The sequence below is a fragment of the Pygocentrus nattereri genome, chromosome 4, assembly GCF_015220715.1.
Source record: "Pygocentrus nattereri isolate fPygNat1 chromosome 4, fPygNat1.pri, whole genome shotgun sequence".
NCBI classification, from domain to species: domain Eukaryota; kingdom Metazoa; phylum Chordata; class Actinopteri; order Characiformes; family Serrasalmidae; genus Pygocentrus; species Pygocentrus nattereri.
Window position 1 is genome coordinate 26643182 of NC_051214.1, and position 15658 is coordinate 26658839.

Genomic DNA, 15658 nt, shown 5'->3' on the forward strand with positions numbered 1-15658 from the left:
GCGTCAGCCAAATGCCATAAATGTAAATGTGAGAAATAGAATTGCTGCTCTCCACAAAGACGGCCTAGGCTATAAGAAGAACGCCGCATGGCAGTTTCCCAACTCGCTAACGACCCCAAACTTTACCTTGCTGAAGGTAAAGATAATGGACTGGCCAAGTATGTCTCCAGACCTAAACCCAATTGAGCACCTGTGGGGCATCGTCAAGAGGAAGGAGGAGGAGGGCAAGGTATCTCACGTCCACCAGCTCCGTGATGTCATCATGGAGAAGTGGAAGAGGATTCCAGTAGCAACCTGTGCAGCTTTGGTGAATATTCCATGCCCAAGAGGGTTCTGGCAGTGGTAGATTGTAATGGTGGTCACACAAAATATTGACCCTTTGAGCACAATTTGGACATGTGAGGTGTACTCACTTGTGTTGGCAGCTATTTACACACACACACACTTTTATTTATATATATATATATATATATATATATATATATATATATATATATATATATATATATATATAATGAGACATTCACTGTACCACCTCTTCTCAGTCTATAAATCCCATCGCACAGGCAATTCATTTTTGTCCTTTATCTCTATTTTTGTAGCTTTTCATTTTCGGCCATTAATCATATAGACATGAGCATATTTGTCAAAGTAAAAGATTTTTCATGTGTTCATGTGTTAACAGCAGCACCTTAAAGTAGCAGAATTTATTAAATAGAAGGTGGCTTTTGGACATATAGTGTAGCTGCGACGTCACTGAATTGTTGTACACAACAGCATTTCCATGATATTATTTGAATAGCATTTTGTTATTTCTCATGTCATAAAGTATCTTAAATTAAAGTACAACACAATGTAAACTTAATGTAAATAACTGCCATAGGTTGTGTTTGGTTGTTTTACAGAATAGGGATTAACAGATATACACTGCTCAAAAAAATAAAGGGAACACTTAAACAACACTATATAACTAAAGTAAATCAAACTTCTGTGAAATCAAACTCTCCACTTAGGAAGCAACACTGATTGACAATCAATTTCACAGCTGTTGTGCAAATGGAATAGACAACAGGTGGAAATTATTAGCAATTAGCAAGACACACTCAATAAAGTTCTGGTTCTGCAGGTGGGGACCACAGACCACTTCTCAGTACCTTTCTGCTTTCTGGCTGATGTTTTGGTCACTTTTGAATGTTGGTGGTACTTTCACACTCGTGGTAGCATGAGACGGACTCTACAACCCACACAAGTGGCTCAGGTAGTGCAGCTCATCCAGGATGGCACATCAATGCGAGCTGTGGCAAGAAGGTTTGCTGTGTCTGTCAGCGTAGTGTCCAGAGGCTGGAGGTGCTACCAGGAGACAGACCAGTACACCAGGAGACGTGGAGGAGGCCGTAGGAGGGCAACAGCAGGACCGCTACCTCTGCCTTGCAAGGAGGAACAGGAGGAGCACTGCCAGAGCCCTGCAAAATGACCTCCAGCAGGCCACAAATGTGCATGTGTCTGCACAAACGGTTAGAAACCGACTCCATGAGGATGGTATGAGGGCCCGATGTCCACAGATGGGGGTTGTGCTCACAGCCCAACACCATGCAGGACTCTTGGTATTTGCCAGAGAACACCAGGATTGGCAAATTTGCCACTGGCGCACTGTGCTCTTCACAGATGAAAGCAGGTTCATACTGAGCACATGTGACAGAGTCTGGAGACACCGTGGAGAGCGATCTGCTGCCTGCAACATCCTTCAGCATGACCAAACCGGTTTGGCAGTGGGTCTGTAATGGTGTAGGGTGGCATTTCTTTGGAGGGCCGCACAGCCCTCCATGTGCTCGCCAGAGGTAGCCTGACTGCCATTAGGTACCGAGATGAGATCCTCAGACCCCTTGTGAGACCATATGCTGGTGTGGTTGGCCCTGGGTTCCTCCTAATGCAGGACAATGCTAGACCTCATGTGGCTGGAGTGTGTCAGCAGTTCCTGCAAGATGAAGGTATTGAAGCTATGGCCTGTCCCACCCGTTCCCCAGACCTGAATCCGATTGAGCACATCTGGGATATCATGTCTCGCTCCATCCACCAACGGCACAGTGCACCACGGACTGTCCAGGAGTTGGCGGATGCTTTAGTCCAGGTCTGGGAGGAGATCCCTCAGGAGACCATCCGCCACCTCATCAGGAGTATGCCCAGGCGTTGTAGGGAGGTCATACAGGCACGTGGAGGCCACACACAATACTGAGCCTCATTTTGACTTGTTTTAAGGACATTACATCAAAGTTGGATCAGCCTGTAGTGTGTTTTTCCACTTTAATTTTGTGTGACTCCAAATCCAGGCCTCCATTGGTTAATAAATTTGATTTCCATGGATTTTGTGTGATTTTGTTGTCAGCACATTCAACTTTGTACAGAACAAAGTTTTCAGTGAGAACATTTCATTCATTCAGATCTATTGTGTTATTTGAGTGTTCCCTTTATTTTTTTGAGCAATGTAGATCAGCCTATTACCTATTATATCTGTAGCAGCAGATGTTGGTACATCTTCAATGGTGTTTCTAAAATGATGGTGGTAAATCTGTCATGAACTCCACACACCACACCTGATTCACCTGAGGTAGGGGTGTTACAAGAAATAATAAAAAAAAAATTTAAAGTGCAAATTTGCATCCATTCATCCCTGAAAAAGAGCTCCAGAACAGCAGAGTGTACAGGTGATGCTGCACTACTGTGCTAAAGGTTCTGCATCTTATTAGTTTTACTGCATTTGTAACTCTGTACAAATAATTGACATCTGTAATACTAATCCAGGCCCAGTTTCTACATACACTGTATTTCCAAAAGTATTCAGTCACTCATCCAAATCATTGACTTCAGGTGTTCCACTCACTTCCATGGCCACAGGTGTATAAAACCAAGCACCTAGGTCTGCAGACTGCTCCTACAAACAATAGAGAATGGGTCGCTCTCAGGAGTTCAGTGAATTCCAGCATGGTACCGTGTTAAGATGCCACCTGTGCAAGTCCAGTTGTGAAATTTCCTCAACACTAAATATTCCACAGTCAACTATCAGTGGTATTATAACAAAGTTGAAGCGATTGGGAACGACAGCAACTCAGCCACCAGGTGGTAGTCCACGTAAAATGACAGAGCGGGGTCCGTGGATGCTGAGGTGCATAGTGCGCAGAGGTCGCCGACTTTCTAGAGTCAATCACTACAGTCCTCCAAACTTCATGTGGCCTTCAGATTAGCTCAAGAACAGCGTAGAGAGCTTCATGGAATGGGTTTCAAAGGCTGAACAGCTGCATCCAAGCCTTACATCACCAAGCGCAGTGCAAAGCGTTGAATGCAGTGGTGTAAAGCACCTCCACTGGACTCTAGAGCAGTGGAAACGTGTTCTCTGGAGTGACAAATCACGCTTCTCCATCTGGCAATCCGATGGATGACGGTACTTGAGAACGGGACTTGTCTGACTGAATTGTGTCAAGTGTAAAGTTTGGTGGAGGGGGCTTTATGGTGTGGGGTTGTTTTTCAGGAGCCCCTTAGTTCCAGTGAAAGGAACTCCTAATGCTTCAGATTTTGGACAATTTCATGCTCCCAGCTTTGTGGGAACAGTTTTGGGATGGCCCCTTCCTGTGCACAGAGTCCTGACCTCAACTCGATAGAACACCTTTGGGATGAATTAGAGCAGAGACTGTAAGCCAGGCCTTCTCGTCCAACATCAGTATCTGACCTCACAAATGCACTTCTGGAAGAATGGTCAAAAATTCCCATAAACACACTCCTAAATGTTGTGGAAAGCCTTCTGTTATAACAGTGGAAGATGTTATAGCTGCAGAGGTTGGGCCAACATCATATTAAACCCTATTGGATCAAGTATCAACATATTGGCTTTAGTGGACATGTACATGGAAATTCTCAGTATTGGCCACCAATTACCGTATCAGCACATCCTCTGCAAAGCACAAAGCTCCTTTAGTCATAGATCAACAACGACAAATAAATTATCCATAGATTATTTTTGTGAGCTGACTTACTGCACTGCAAAAAATGGGGAGAGTGAAATTATCCTAAATCTAGTTGATGTACCTAATATTTCTAATATTTTGAGACTGTTTATTATAGATCATTATAATCTTATTATAATTATTATTTAACATGTTTCTAGACATTTTCTTGTGACTTTATCAAATGAAATTCTCATAATATTGGCATACAACTACTTGTTTTGCTGGTCTATACACTTCTTATATAGGTTTAAGACAATTTCTTCACTTGAAAATGGTTAATAATGTAGATAATTGCTTACATCTAACGTTAAGATAATTTCACTCACCCCTCTTTTTTGCAGTGTATTCTAGAAAACTGAATGTTGTGTGTGGAAAACATGACAGACAGCTTAAATTAACAGTCTATTTTACTTGAGTGAAATGAGAAGATTCAATAAAAGGTAAACATATTCCACCATCAACAGACACTGACATACAAGGATGAAATGAAACATATATAATGGAACTATTTTAAGAGACCCTTCCCTTTTTTTGACTCACTGAATCGGCGGGTCTTTAGTCCTTTTCAGAAAGTGGCTGTATCCGGGGACTAGCATTGATTCTAAAAGGCTTTGGACAGAGTGTCACACCAAATTCAAACTCCAAAGTAGGTTTGGTTCCCTCTGGAGAGGTGAGAGTGAAAGCTTGCAGGAGAGAAGTGAAGAAAATAAACAACTCCATGCGAGCAAGTGATTCACCAGGGCAAACTCTTTTCCCTGTAAGAAGAAAATAATGTTCAGACACTCACAAATTTGATCTGATGTCATTTCTGGCTGTTAGGGTAGTGCTCAGCAACTGACTCTTATCTTACTTCTTCTTTTTCTTTCGGCTGCTCCCTTTAGGGGTCGCCACAGCGGATCATCTGCCTCCATCTTGCCCTATCCACTGCCTCCTCTACTTTTACACCAACCATCTCCATGTCCACCTTCACTACATCCATAAACTTTCTCTGAGGTCTACCTCTTCTCCTTCTGCCCGGCAGCTCCATCTCCAACATGACACTTATCTTACTGCAAGTCAAATAAAGCCTGCCAACCATAAAGTAGACCTAGTACCCTTAGTATGTTATATGTACCTAGTACCTTTAGTATCCTATAGATACCTAGTACCTACAGTAGTTTTTTTTTTTTTTTCTCAGGCGTGCCATGCTGTGCTTCTCAGGCAACACAGAATGGCATATCTCATGCATTATCATATTGAAACCTGAACCTGTGATCCACTTACCAGCTGAGAAGGGAAGGAAAGCGTCAGGTTTAACAAACTCTCCCTGAGTGTTGAGAAAGTTCTGAGGGTCAAATGAATGAGGAGACTTCCACTGGGTCTCATCAAACAGCACTGCGGTCAGGTTAGGTATGACAATCGTACCCTGTTAAAGAATAAGTAATGTATTTATCAGAAGGGCACTGGTCTTGGAGGGCTGGCATCCAACACCATTTGGTAGTTTCACTGCTCCAACCCCCATACTAAACCCTGTAATTAACTGATGTGTTGAATCATGTGTGTTTTTGGACGTCCAGGACAAGAACTGAGTACGCTTGGTGTCAGTATGAGATGCCAGAATTTCAAGCAAAAAGTGAACTTTACATGTTTTCCCTCATGAATCCACACAGGACTGTGCAAAAATTAGAAAACACCCTTTATTTGATTTCCAGTCAAAAATGGCCATTAAGTACAAGTTATTCATCTACCAGTTTCACCAGAAAAAACAAAAAGCCAAATATGTATAACAAAAAAATTACACAAAAGCCCCAACATCTAACTAGAATTTACCTTTGTTATAGCTTCCATTCTATTTTGTTCTTTTCTTTCAGCTTCTCTCACCTGCAAAGTTCAGTCTAAGACGTTGGTTGCATTTTGTACTTCTCATGATCTGCTTTCATTGAAGTTGAGGTCTAGAGAGCCACTTTTGCTATATCTTTCCATACTTTTTTCAATAATCTTTCCTTTGCTTACCTTGTATTAGCTTATATCTAATGTCCTCAGAAATATCCCTCAAAATGAAGTAACTCAGAACTAATGTTTGTTTTGACCGGAAATTAAATAAATGAAGGGAGGTCTCTGATTTTGCAGTGTAAATAATTTTCTATATTTACCATAAACAAATTTTATGTTCATGATTTGTAAAAAAAATAAATAAATAAAATACTTGATGTACTTTGAATTATAGAAATACAGAAATTAAACAAAGGGTGTACTGATTGTTTCTTACTTTTGGTATGTAATATCCCCCTAGTGTTGTGTGTTTATTGGTTATCCTTGGAACATTCAGAGGCACAATGTTGCCCATCCTCTGGATCTCATGAATGACCGCATCAGTATAGGGCATGTTGGGCCTGTCTGCCATGCTGGGTTGGCGTGAGTGTCCAATCACTCTGTCTATCTCTGCCTGCACCTTTTCTGAAAAGACAACATAACTAACTTTGACATGTGGCATGTTATGAAGACCAGATTGAGTGAGCTGTTTTCACAATTTATACACCCACTTTAAATTGTTATCACCCTATTAAATGGACATAATAGCCAGGTTGCACCTCCTTTTGAAATTGCCAGCGAGGTGCCATAAGTTCAGGGAACTCCAATTTCAGGCTGATTAGGCACAACCTGACACACCTGTGGACTTCTCTACTTAAGTCTGTGGCAAATAGCAGCCCTTTGTCACACCTTTGTAGAGGGTTGACCGGTACAGTACTTAGCCCGGGTGGGTATTCAAACAAAAGGAAAGGGAAAAGGAAAAAGGGCTGGACAAACAAAAGAGAGAAATTGCTCTAAAACTACTTAAAAATCAAACGAAGACTTGAGCAAGAAATGGCTCCAAGCCATACAAAAGAGCAAACAAGTGAAGCATAAAGTCTATCTTCCTCTGATAATCACAGAGAAAGTGTTTTTTAGCCTTTGTTTGAGCACGCTGCTTAGCTGACCTGAATCCTGGTTAAATTCTCTCGTATTAACAATTAATGATGTACAGAAGGCCTAGAGTAAAACTGGACTCAACAAAAGGAAACTAATGTTTGACTGGTTGACTCCACTGTCAGCTCTTAGTATAGTAGTAGCTAATCTGACACATTACGCCTTCAGTTCAGTTCCTGAAGGTCTAACCACTAAGAGAGCACGGTTAGCCGTATCTATTTAGATACCAGAGAGAAATAAATCCTGCTGGGACATTTTTCCCTTTCAAGAATTTAACACTTTTGTTTCTAGTCAAAACTTAAGTCTAGTAGTACAATACTTGTACTTGGGGCTCCTGTGTCATCAGGAGATTGCCAGTTCAGTGATGCTACAGCCATTTGTGGCCAGGGGTCCAGGAGAGCACAATGGGTGAGTTGGAGTGGCATTGCTGATGCAGAACACCTGCACCTGTACCATCCACTACCTGAAATCATGCAATAAAATCCTCACAGCAATGTTCCAACATCTAGTGTGAAGCTTTTATAGTAGAGGCTGTTACTGCAACAAAGGGGTAAAAAATTATTTTACCTTTGATTTCAGAAGGAACGCTCGACGAGCAGGTGCTTTCAAAAATGATGAAAACAAAGTAATCAATATAAAATGACACAAATGGTGCTGCATTCAATATTATAATGATGCTCTTGTTTGATCTCATGTTAGAAGGTCGCCCCTACCTAAAAGCCCAAACTCATCTTATTCTGGTCTAATTGATCTTTATTATTTTATATATATTTAGTAGTTTTCTGTTGGTTGTGGAAGTGCACTACGGAAACAAACATTTACTTTTATTGTTTTAGCATTTTTAGATGAATGATTTAAATATAAATAAATAAATAAATGCATTTGATGTATTTTATATTTATTTTGTTTTTATTTGCTTTTCATTTAAATGATACTTAACCATCAAGAAAATTGACGGTTAAAAAGAAAAGCTTTTTACACACTTCAATAAATGAATGTTTCTGAACTTAAGTAATTGTCAAATAATTGTGATTTCAATATTATCAAAAAATAATCACGATCATGATTTTTGTCAATAATCAAACAGTCCTAATACAGTGTGACACTTATTTAAAGAGACGAAATGAAAATTTCAGCTGTATTTTTCAGTGATATTAATTCTTTGACCCGATTCTTTATTGAGCACAAGAGAATGTGTTGCATCAGCTGTTAACTCCTGCTTTATCGAACATGGAGACTGAGAGGTTTCCTACCTTGGACTTCAGGGTACTTCATCATATATATGAAGCCCCACAGTAGAGTGGTTGAGGTGGTTTCAGTCCCTGCCATGAACAGGTCCAGAACAGTGTGGCACAAACCCTCAGAATGAAATCCTGCCTCCTGATCATCTTTCCTCTTCAAGCCATGGAGACACAATACTTTATTATTGTAGGATTATAAAGGTACATAATCACTCATGATTTCAAAGTTTGCACTAGCCATGTAACTGGTCCTTTAAAAATATGCACAATGTTAAGAAACCATAGGTACCTTCTCAATCTCACTAAAGTAGCAGTCTATAAAATCCCTGGGTGACAAGGGGTCCCATTCTGCAAGATGCTTTTCAATCTCTCCTCTCAGAAAAACATGCAGTTCTTGAAAATATGAGAACATTTCTTTATGGGGTCCGGGGACAAGGTCCATAAAGCGAGGGAATGAGTTGTAGAGCTGAGATGGAAGAATGAACAGTTAGAGAGTTAGATTCGCGTGGTTATTAATCAGCTTTCATGTTTCTGTTTCATAATTTCCCTTCACATTCATTTACATTGACAGCGTAACTTAAAGCTGAAAACCTTGAGACCTTGTGACAAACATCCACTCTTTCAATTGAGAATAAATTAAGATTTACTGTATGTTGATTGTACAGTAGCTATCTGTAATGTGATGTGAAATTAATGCTGAATACTGGCTTATATGTGAGTGATGGTTAGTTGCGACAGGAACTCAATAACCCAGGTTTCAACACGTCTGGGTCAATTACTGTTTATATAAGCTTATTATTTTGTGTGAATGTCATCGTTACTTGTGCCCACTGTGATCCTTCCAGTTTAAGGGATTTTGAAATCAGATTGAGCATGCTCAGGAACCTCCGGTCTGTATACTCAAACCTTCTGCCAAACACCAAAGAACAGATGATGTTTGAGACAGCGTTGTTGATAACATAATGAGGATCAAAAGGTTCCCCTAAAGAAAACAAGAAAAAGACAAGAATTAAGGCACAAGGTTAAAGTTTCGGTAACAAACACTTCATGTGCCACAGAAATGCTAACAACTTCTCAACAAACTTTCTACCAAAGGAAAACAAATTCAAGGTCAGTAAGGATAAAAGGCACTATGCATGTACTCAAGTGACATTTTGATAGGTTTACACTTCTTTGCAAGCAGTACTGAGGAAAAAGGTAACTTTTAAAACTGTTAATTGGCATGAAATACTTTTTAAAATAAGAATAAACTATGGTTTCTGTCTGGTGTGGATACATTAACTTTATTAATACAAACCTATACATCATCTGCTAACATAATTGTGATACTGAATACTTATCAGTACTGGCCATTCCTAACTGTTCAGACCGCTAACCGTGAGGTGCATCATTTTGTTTTAGATCCTGAGTACATCAAAAAGAGAAGAACAGAGCCCAACAATCTTCCGTGCTTATCCTGACAAATGCTGTATGTATTAAAAGGTTCCATTGCAGTTTTGTAAGTTAGTAGGTTTTAAAGCTGCTTACTTTTTTTCTTCTTCTTAATGTTTTTTCAAAAGGTATTTAGACTTCCACTTGAGTTATTCTTTCAATAAAATGTAAAAAGGATACATTTACTTGAGAATGGGTACAGGCTACTCCACCCACTTCTGCAGATAAGAATATGAAAGTGATGGTGACCATAACGAGGACCACCTTTGCCACTGGAATTGTAGTTTTACCGTTCATGTTGACGATGGCCTGGCGCAGAAAGTTGAACTCCTCTGAGATGCTGGACTCCAGGCTCCTTTTTCCCAAACCAAAGTTCCTGAGAGTGCTGAGAGTAAAACGTCTGTGCTGCTTCCAGCTGTAGCCATTATTAAAGGCTATACCTGGTATTCGGCGTTTGACAAAATGCAGTGAGTTCAGCAGAAAAGCTAATCAGTATGTTACTGTAACATTGAAAATGATCAATAAAAAAAAAAACAAAAACAAAAAAAAAACTAATTAGCAAATTAGTGAAATACAATATTCCAAAACGAAAAAAAAAAAAGAAAAGCTAATCAGTGGCAAATCAGCAAATAATAAAGAATGTGTTAGATTGATGCTCAGAAAATACATCAGAATATATTACAAGTGCATGAGTCAAATCTGAAACAAGCAGTAACTCTCAGTAGCTCTGCGTAGAACTACAACACAAACATTTTTTACTCTTTTACCTTTTCACACACTCACAGGTATGTAATGTTATCTGATGCATATAAAGAGTTAAACTCTCTGAACAGCTGGCATTACATAATGAATCAAGTAGTTAAATCTATTGTGCATAGATCTGGGTAAAGTAATGCTTTGGATGATATTTTTAGTGCTAGTTGACTGCATCAAACTCCAAACCGTGCAGGTAACAAAGCTGAGGTTGAATTTGTGTTTAACATTTCCATTCCACCTTAAATGCTACTGTAGAGGTAATATTTGCCTGGTTGTCATGGTTCGCTGAAAAACGTGGGAGTTCATTACAAAGACAAACAGGACAGCAAAGACATGTGGAAACTGTTGAAAAGTGCTTCCAGTGTTGATCCCTGTTTTTGCACATTTCTTGTTGTCTGAAGTTTTTTTTTCTCCCTTCTGTACTCGAACCTGACATTCTTAGCTGAGCAGATGGAGATGAGGGGCGGAGTTATGTGGTGTAGAGGAGAGAGTTATAAAATGAGCAGTCGTGGGCTGGAGGTTAGGGAATTGGCCCTGTGACCGGAAGGTTGCTGGTTCGATCCCAAGTGCCGACAGTCCATGATTGAGGTGTCCTTGAGCAAGACACCTAACCCCCAATTGCTCCCCATGCGCCGTGAATAGGGCTGCTCACTGCCCCCGTGTGTGTGTGTGTGTGTGTGTGTGTGTGTGTGTGTGTGTGTGTGTGGTTCACTTCATGGATGGGTTAAATGTAGAGGTAGAATTTCCCTCTTTGTGGGATTAAAAAAGTATTACTTAACTTAAAATGATTGACAGAAGGTCAGTGTAAACATAGACAAGCCCACCAGCCTGTAGTGCAGTTTAACAAATAGGGTTTGTCAGTGCAACATTTGTGCTGATGGCATTGCTGAAACATTATTTTTTGATAATGTTATACATATTTTTCAGGTGAGTTGTACTAGTAATAAAAAAAAAAACAAATCAACTAATACCACATCTCTTGCAGTGAATATAATCAAGAGAACATAATCAAAAATGATAAATCCTTACCTTGACACTTGTTGATTTTCTGGAAGACGGCGTTGGGTGGACGGTCAGAGAAGGTCTCTGCTTGATCAACAAGCGCTTCCTTTACCATTGTATAGGAATTCACCACTACAAAATGTATTCCACCCAGCTGCAAGCTGTAGATGTTACCATACTTATCGGACAGCTGTAGAGGTCAGGAGATCACATGCAAAGTATTCATGATGCTCATTCAAATACATAATAGATCCAATGCTGACACATTATTTATTTCTGGGGTCTTTTAGTGCTTAAAATGTAGTGCTTAGATAAATTCCTAGAAATTCTGAACAGTGTGCATCACAGCTCTCAGATTCTCTGATCACACTAAATAATATACCTTGATTAGCAGATCAGGTACAGCTCACCTTGGTCAACTGAATGTGGAGCTGATTATGGTCCAGACTGAAGAAATTGCCGAGAAAGGGTAAAGGTGTGGGACCTGGAGGGAAATTCTTGGGCCTTCTGTTCTTCACTTGGCCAAAAACCAGAAGAAAGACAATAAAAAACAGGAGCAACATCTGTGTATCTGTCCATGTTGTGGGAAACAGCATGAGAAAATCAATTAAAGCCATCTTTCATAGGTGTTTTTACTGTCAATCCTGATTCTGGTGTATGTCTGTGAACAATCAGTAGCATATTTAAGGGCAGCCGGGGTGGTACCTCCCCCACTGAAATTTGAATGGCCATCACGTTGGTGTGTCTCTGAAGCTAGTAGCTGATAGGTTATTAGATTGTTAAACTAATTGGGCCAATGATCTTTAAGGTTTAAGCCCATCATTTTCAATGAGAGAAAAAATGGTTCATAAAGAGTCCATAGAGTGTGTGGCTGTTCAGACATTGTGAAATATTTCTGTTGATTCATGAGCTGAGTGACTGTAAGTGACACTCATTGTAAACACATGATAATATTATCTGCTGACTCACTGTGATTCAGTTTAGGTCGTTCAGAGTACATACGCATATCTCAGCTAACCAAACAGTGCATGTCCGAGATCAGAGCATGAGTGACTCATAAAAAAGCGTGAGCCTTGAGCTGTAGCAGTGCAGTGAGAGAGAGAGAGAGAGAGAGAGAGAGAGAGAGAGAGAGAATGAAGTATCTAAGTCTTGATATAAAAACTCTATGTGTAGTTTTTCACTTCATATGAAATCAATGTTTAGCTTGAGTAAGGGGGCCTCACATATGCATCCAGCGGAGTGCTATCTGAAAGCTTCATATGATACTGATGTTATGAGGAATGTCTAAAGGGGGCCCAGGTTTAAAGCTCTAGGTCCCAAGAGAGAGATGGGCCCCTCGCTTTCTCCCTGTTAGTTTCAAAATAAGCTGAGGCTATTTTAATAGGAACCAGATGTGGGCTATACCTTATGTCAAAAACAACTGGGGTATAAAAGCATGGACGCAAAGCTTTGTGTAGAGAATAATTCTCTCCAAGCTATTTCGTGAGGCTTGATTCTGACTTCAATCTCTAAATGCAAATAAACTTTTATATGCAAGAGACTGGTGTCACCAAAGAGCTTCTTCCTTCACCTTCACAGCATTTCTATTGAAATAAACCACAAGAGACATACATAGGAAGGTTAGGAATTCTTTCTGTAATCTGGATTCACTCTGGGGATGCTGTTCTTAGGTTTTTGGCATGGTATTGGAAATTTGTGTATTAGGTCACGTATGTCTCTGAAGTACCCACATGCAATAGAAATACATTTACATATATTTTTCAAAATATGCGTCATAATTATTACAGAGAAATACTTTAACACATTTTTGTTTAAAAGCAACTCTACTGAATACACAAGTGTGTCTAATTAAAAACAGAATGTGTTCTTTTCAACAAGTTTAAGAATGTACAGTGATATTAAACAAGCACAGTTTGGTTGCTGCAGTGTACCCAATTACTGAGTACCATCTAGCAGTGATACTGACTTACTATGACACTGTATAAGATTCCCTTTGATGTATATACATATATATATATATATATATTTGTGTGTATATATTGTTCATATAGTTATATATTTTACAGATACATAATATTTATGCCTGTTATTGCACATTTGCACTCCATATGTTTTCAGTGGCTGCAATTACCAGCATGAATAAAGTAGACTAATATTTCAGCACTAAACACTGAAGTAAATGACTTGCCATAAAAGACCTACAGTTACACCCATAATCACTTAATTTAATATAAGTAGTTATATAAGTGGGTGAGATCAAAAAATTAATATTTTCTGATTGTCAGCTAACTAAATTTGTTGGGGGTCACATGTTCAATGCCAGCTGTGATAAGGACGATGACAAGAATATATAGTTTGGAGAATTGCCACTCAATATTATTTTCTGAATTTGAAGGCTACAGGATCCTGAAAATGAATGGTCCAAAAATAAATGGGGTGCTCTGGAGCTTTTGTGCAAAATCATGTTTTGTAAAAGCGAGAAAAATACACTAATATTCTGAACACAGAACAGCACAAGATATTCCAACACAGCTGTTACATTTTTTAGAACTTTTGAACTCCAGTTTTTGGACTTTCTAAATTTGGTGCACTCTGTTTAGTGAAAGGGTAGATAAGAGCTGGCTGAGTCTCCATTATGCCACCAGGGGGCCCCAAAAGCACACATCTCCTAAGCTGCTTCTCCCTCAGGGTTGCGGGGGGTGCTGGAGCCTATCCCAGCTGTCATCAGGCGGAAGGCAGGATACACCCTGGACAGATCGCCAGTCCATCACAGGGCAGACAGACAGACAGACAGACATACACATTCACTCACACCTAGGGGCAATTTACCATGTCCAATCTGCCTGACTGCATGTCTTTGGACTGTGGGGAGAACCTGGAGGAAACCCAGGCAGACACGGGAAACATTGCTATCCAAAGAACTTAAATAACTTTAAGGAGAAGTCAAAAACGTCCTTTTCTTTCAATGTGAGTTAGTGTAATTTTATTCCAAATAATCTGGGAGTCTATAGTCTAATCTAATTTCTATTGGCCCATTCATCATGACATTTTATATGGTGTAAAAGGCTGCTGCTGTGACTAAATGATGTTAATTTTTTTATACAGCAATTAAAAATATTGTAATCCTTGTGTATAAAGTTACTTGCTGTTTTTTCTTTACCTTAGTATTCATTAAACTTTATTTCTTGAGTATTCATTTTAATTTTTACACACAAAAAAATTGATTTGTGTGAGAGGGGGCATCCCAGTAAAGTTCACAAAAGTCAATGTTAAGAACTTAAGTCATTATTCCAGAGAATCTGTATAGGGAAATAATCTAAGATTACATTTAATTAGCACTACCACCACCATGCTTGACTATTGATATGATATTCTTACTGTGGAATCCCCTGTTCTCCAAAAAGCTCCACTTTTGACTCATCAGACCACAGAACACTTTTCCAAAAGGTGGATTTTCATCATCAAGGTGATTTTGGCAAATGTGAGATGAGCCCTTGTGTTTATTCTTGAATAGCAGCAGTTTTTGCCTGGAAACTCTCCCATGTAGAGTTTTGCCCAAGTCTCTGGTGGAATCATGAATGCTGATCTTATCTAAATTAGGCGAGGTCTGCAGTTCCTTAAATGTTTGCCTGGGTCCTTTTGCGACTTCCTGGAAGAGTCATGACTGCGTTCTTGGACAAATTTTGGTAGGCTGACCACTTCTGGGAAGATTTACCACTGTTCCATGTTTTCTCCATTTGGAAATAGTGGCTCTCACTGTAGTTTACTGGAGTCATAAGACCTTACACAACATGGCTTTGTTACCCTTTCCAAATGAATATATTTGAATAATTTTGTATTTTCCAGAATTTCTTTAGACTGTAGTATAGTGTGCTGCTTATTTGAGACGTTTTTAGCTTACTTCACATTGCTGGAAAGATACTATTTAAGTGATATTTAGATTCAACGGGATTGACAGAAATCAATCATAAGTATGTGCTCGTTAACTGATCTTAATCACAACTAAATTTGGCTTTTTCATTGAGTAACTATGTGGGAAAATACTTTTTAAAACAAGGCCAGGTGGTGTAGGATAACCTTTTCCTTCAGTGATCATTACAAAAACTGTTTTAATTTTACTCAGACTTCCTTTTTGTAGTGAATTTGTTTATTATACTGATTTTCCTGTTATATAAAAATTTGATAGTGTTCAAATCCTCCTCTATTAAAATTATTATAAACTGTTCTGTAGTTTTAAGGCATAAATGAGTAAATAAATCATGATTATGATAAAAAATGTTTGGT

At 39.2% G+C, this 15658-nt stretch overlaps 1 protein-coding gene across 1 annotated transcript; it reads right to left on the reverse strand.

Moving 5' to 3' along the window:
• Positions 1-4387: 4387 nt before the first annotated feature.
• Positions 4388-12022, reverse strand: LOC108415251 (cytochrome P450 2J2-like). Its single transcript, XM_017688268.1, has 9 exons — positions 11785-12022; positions 11402-11564; positions 9907-10056; positions 9007-9167; positions 8475-8651; positions 8198-8339; positions 6247-6434; positions 5262-5403; positions 4388-4753 (listed from the first exon to the last, which is right to left on the reverse strand). The coding sequence occupies exons 1-9, from the start codon at positions 11989-11991 to the stop codon at positions 4554-4556; spliced, it is 1530 nt and encodes a 509-aa protein (XP_017543757.1). The 5' UTR covers positions 11992-12022; the 3' UTR covers positions 4388-4553.
• Positions 12023-15658: the final 3636 nt, after the last annotated feature.

What these genes read in the sequence shown, in the direction of transcription:
- LOC108415251 (XM_017688268.1), bottom strand. Translation starts at nt 11,991, where the DNA reads ATGGCTTTAATTGATTTTCTCATGCTGTTTCCCACAACATGGACAGAT. An exon ending in GAAAATCAACAAGTGTCAAG is followed by an intron (nt 10,057 to 11,401) that starts GTAAGGATTTAT and finishes GCCGAATACCAG; the next exon opens with GTATAGCCTTTAATAATGGC. An exon ending in GGCCATCGTCAACATGAACG is followed by an intron (nt 9,168 to 9,906) that starts GTAAAACTACAA and finishes TGTTTTCTTTAG; the next exon opens with GGGAACCTTTTGATCCTCAT.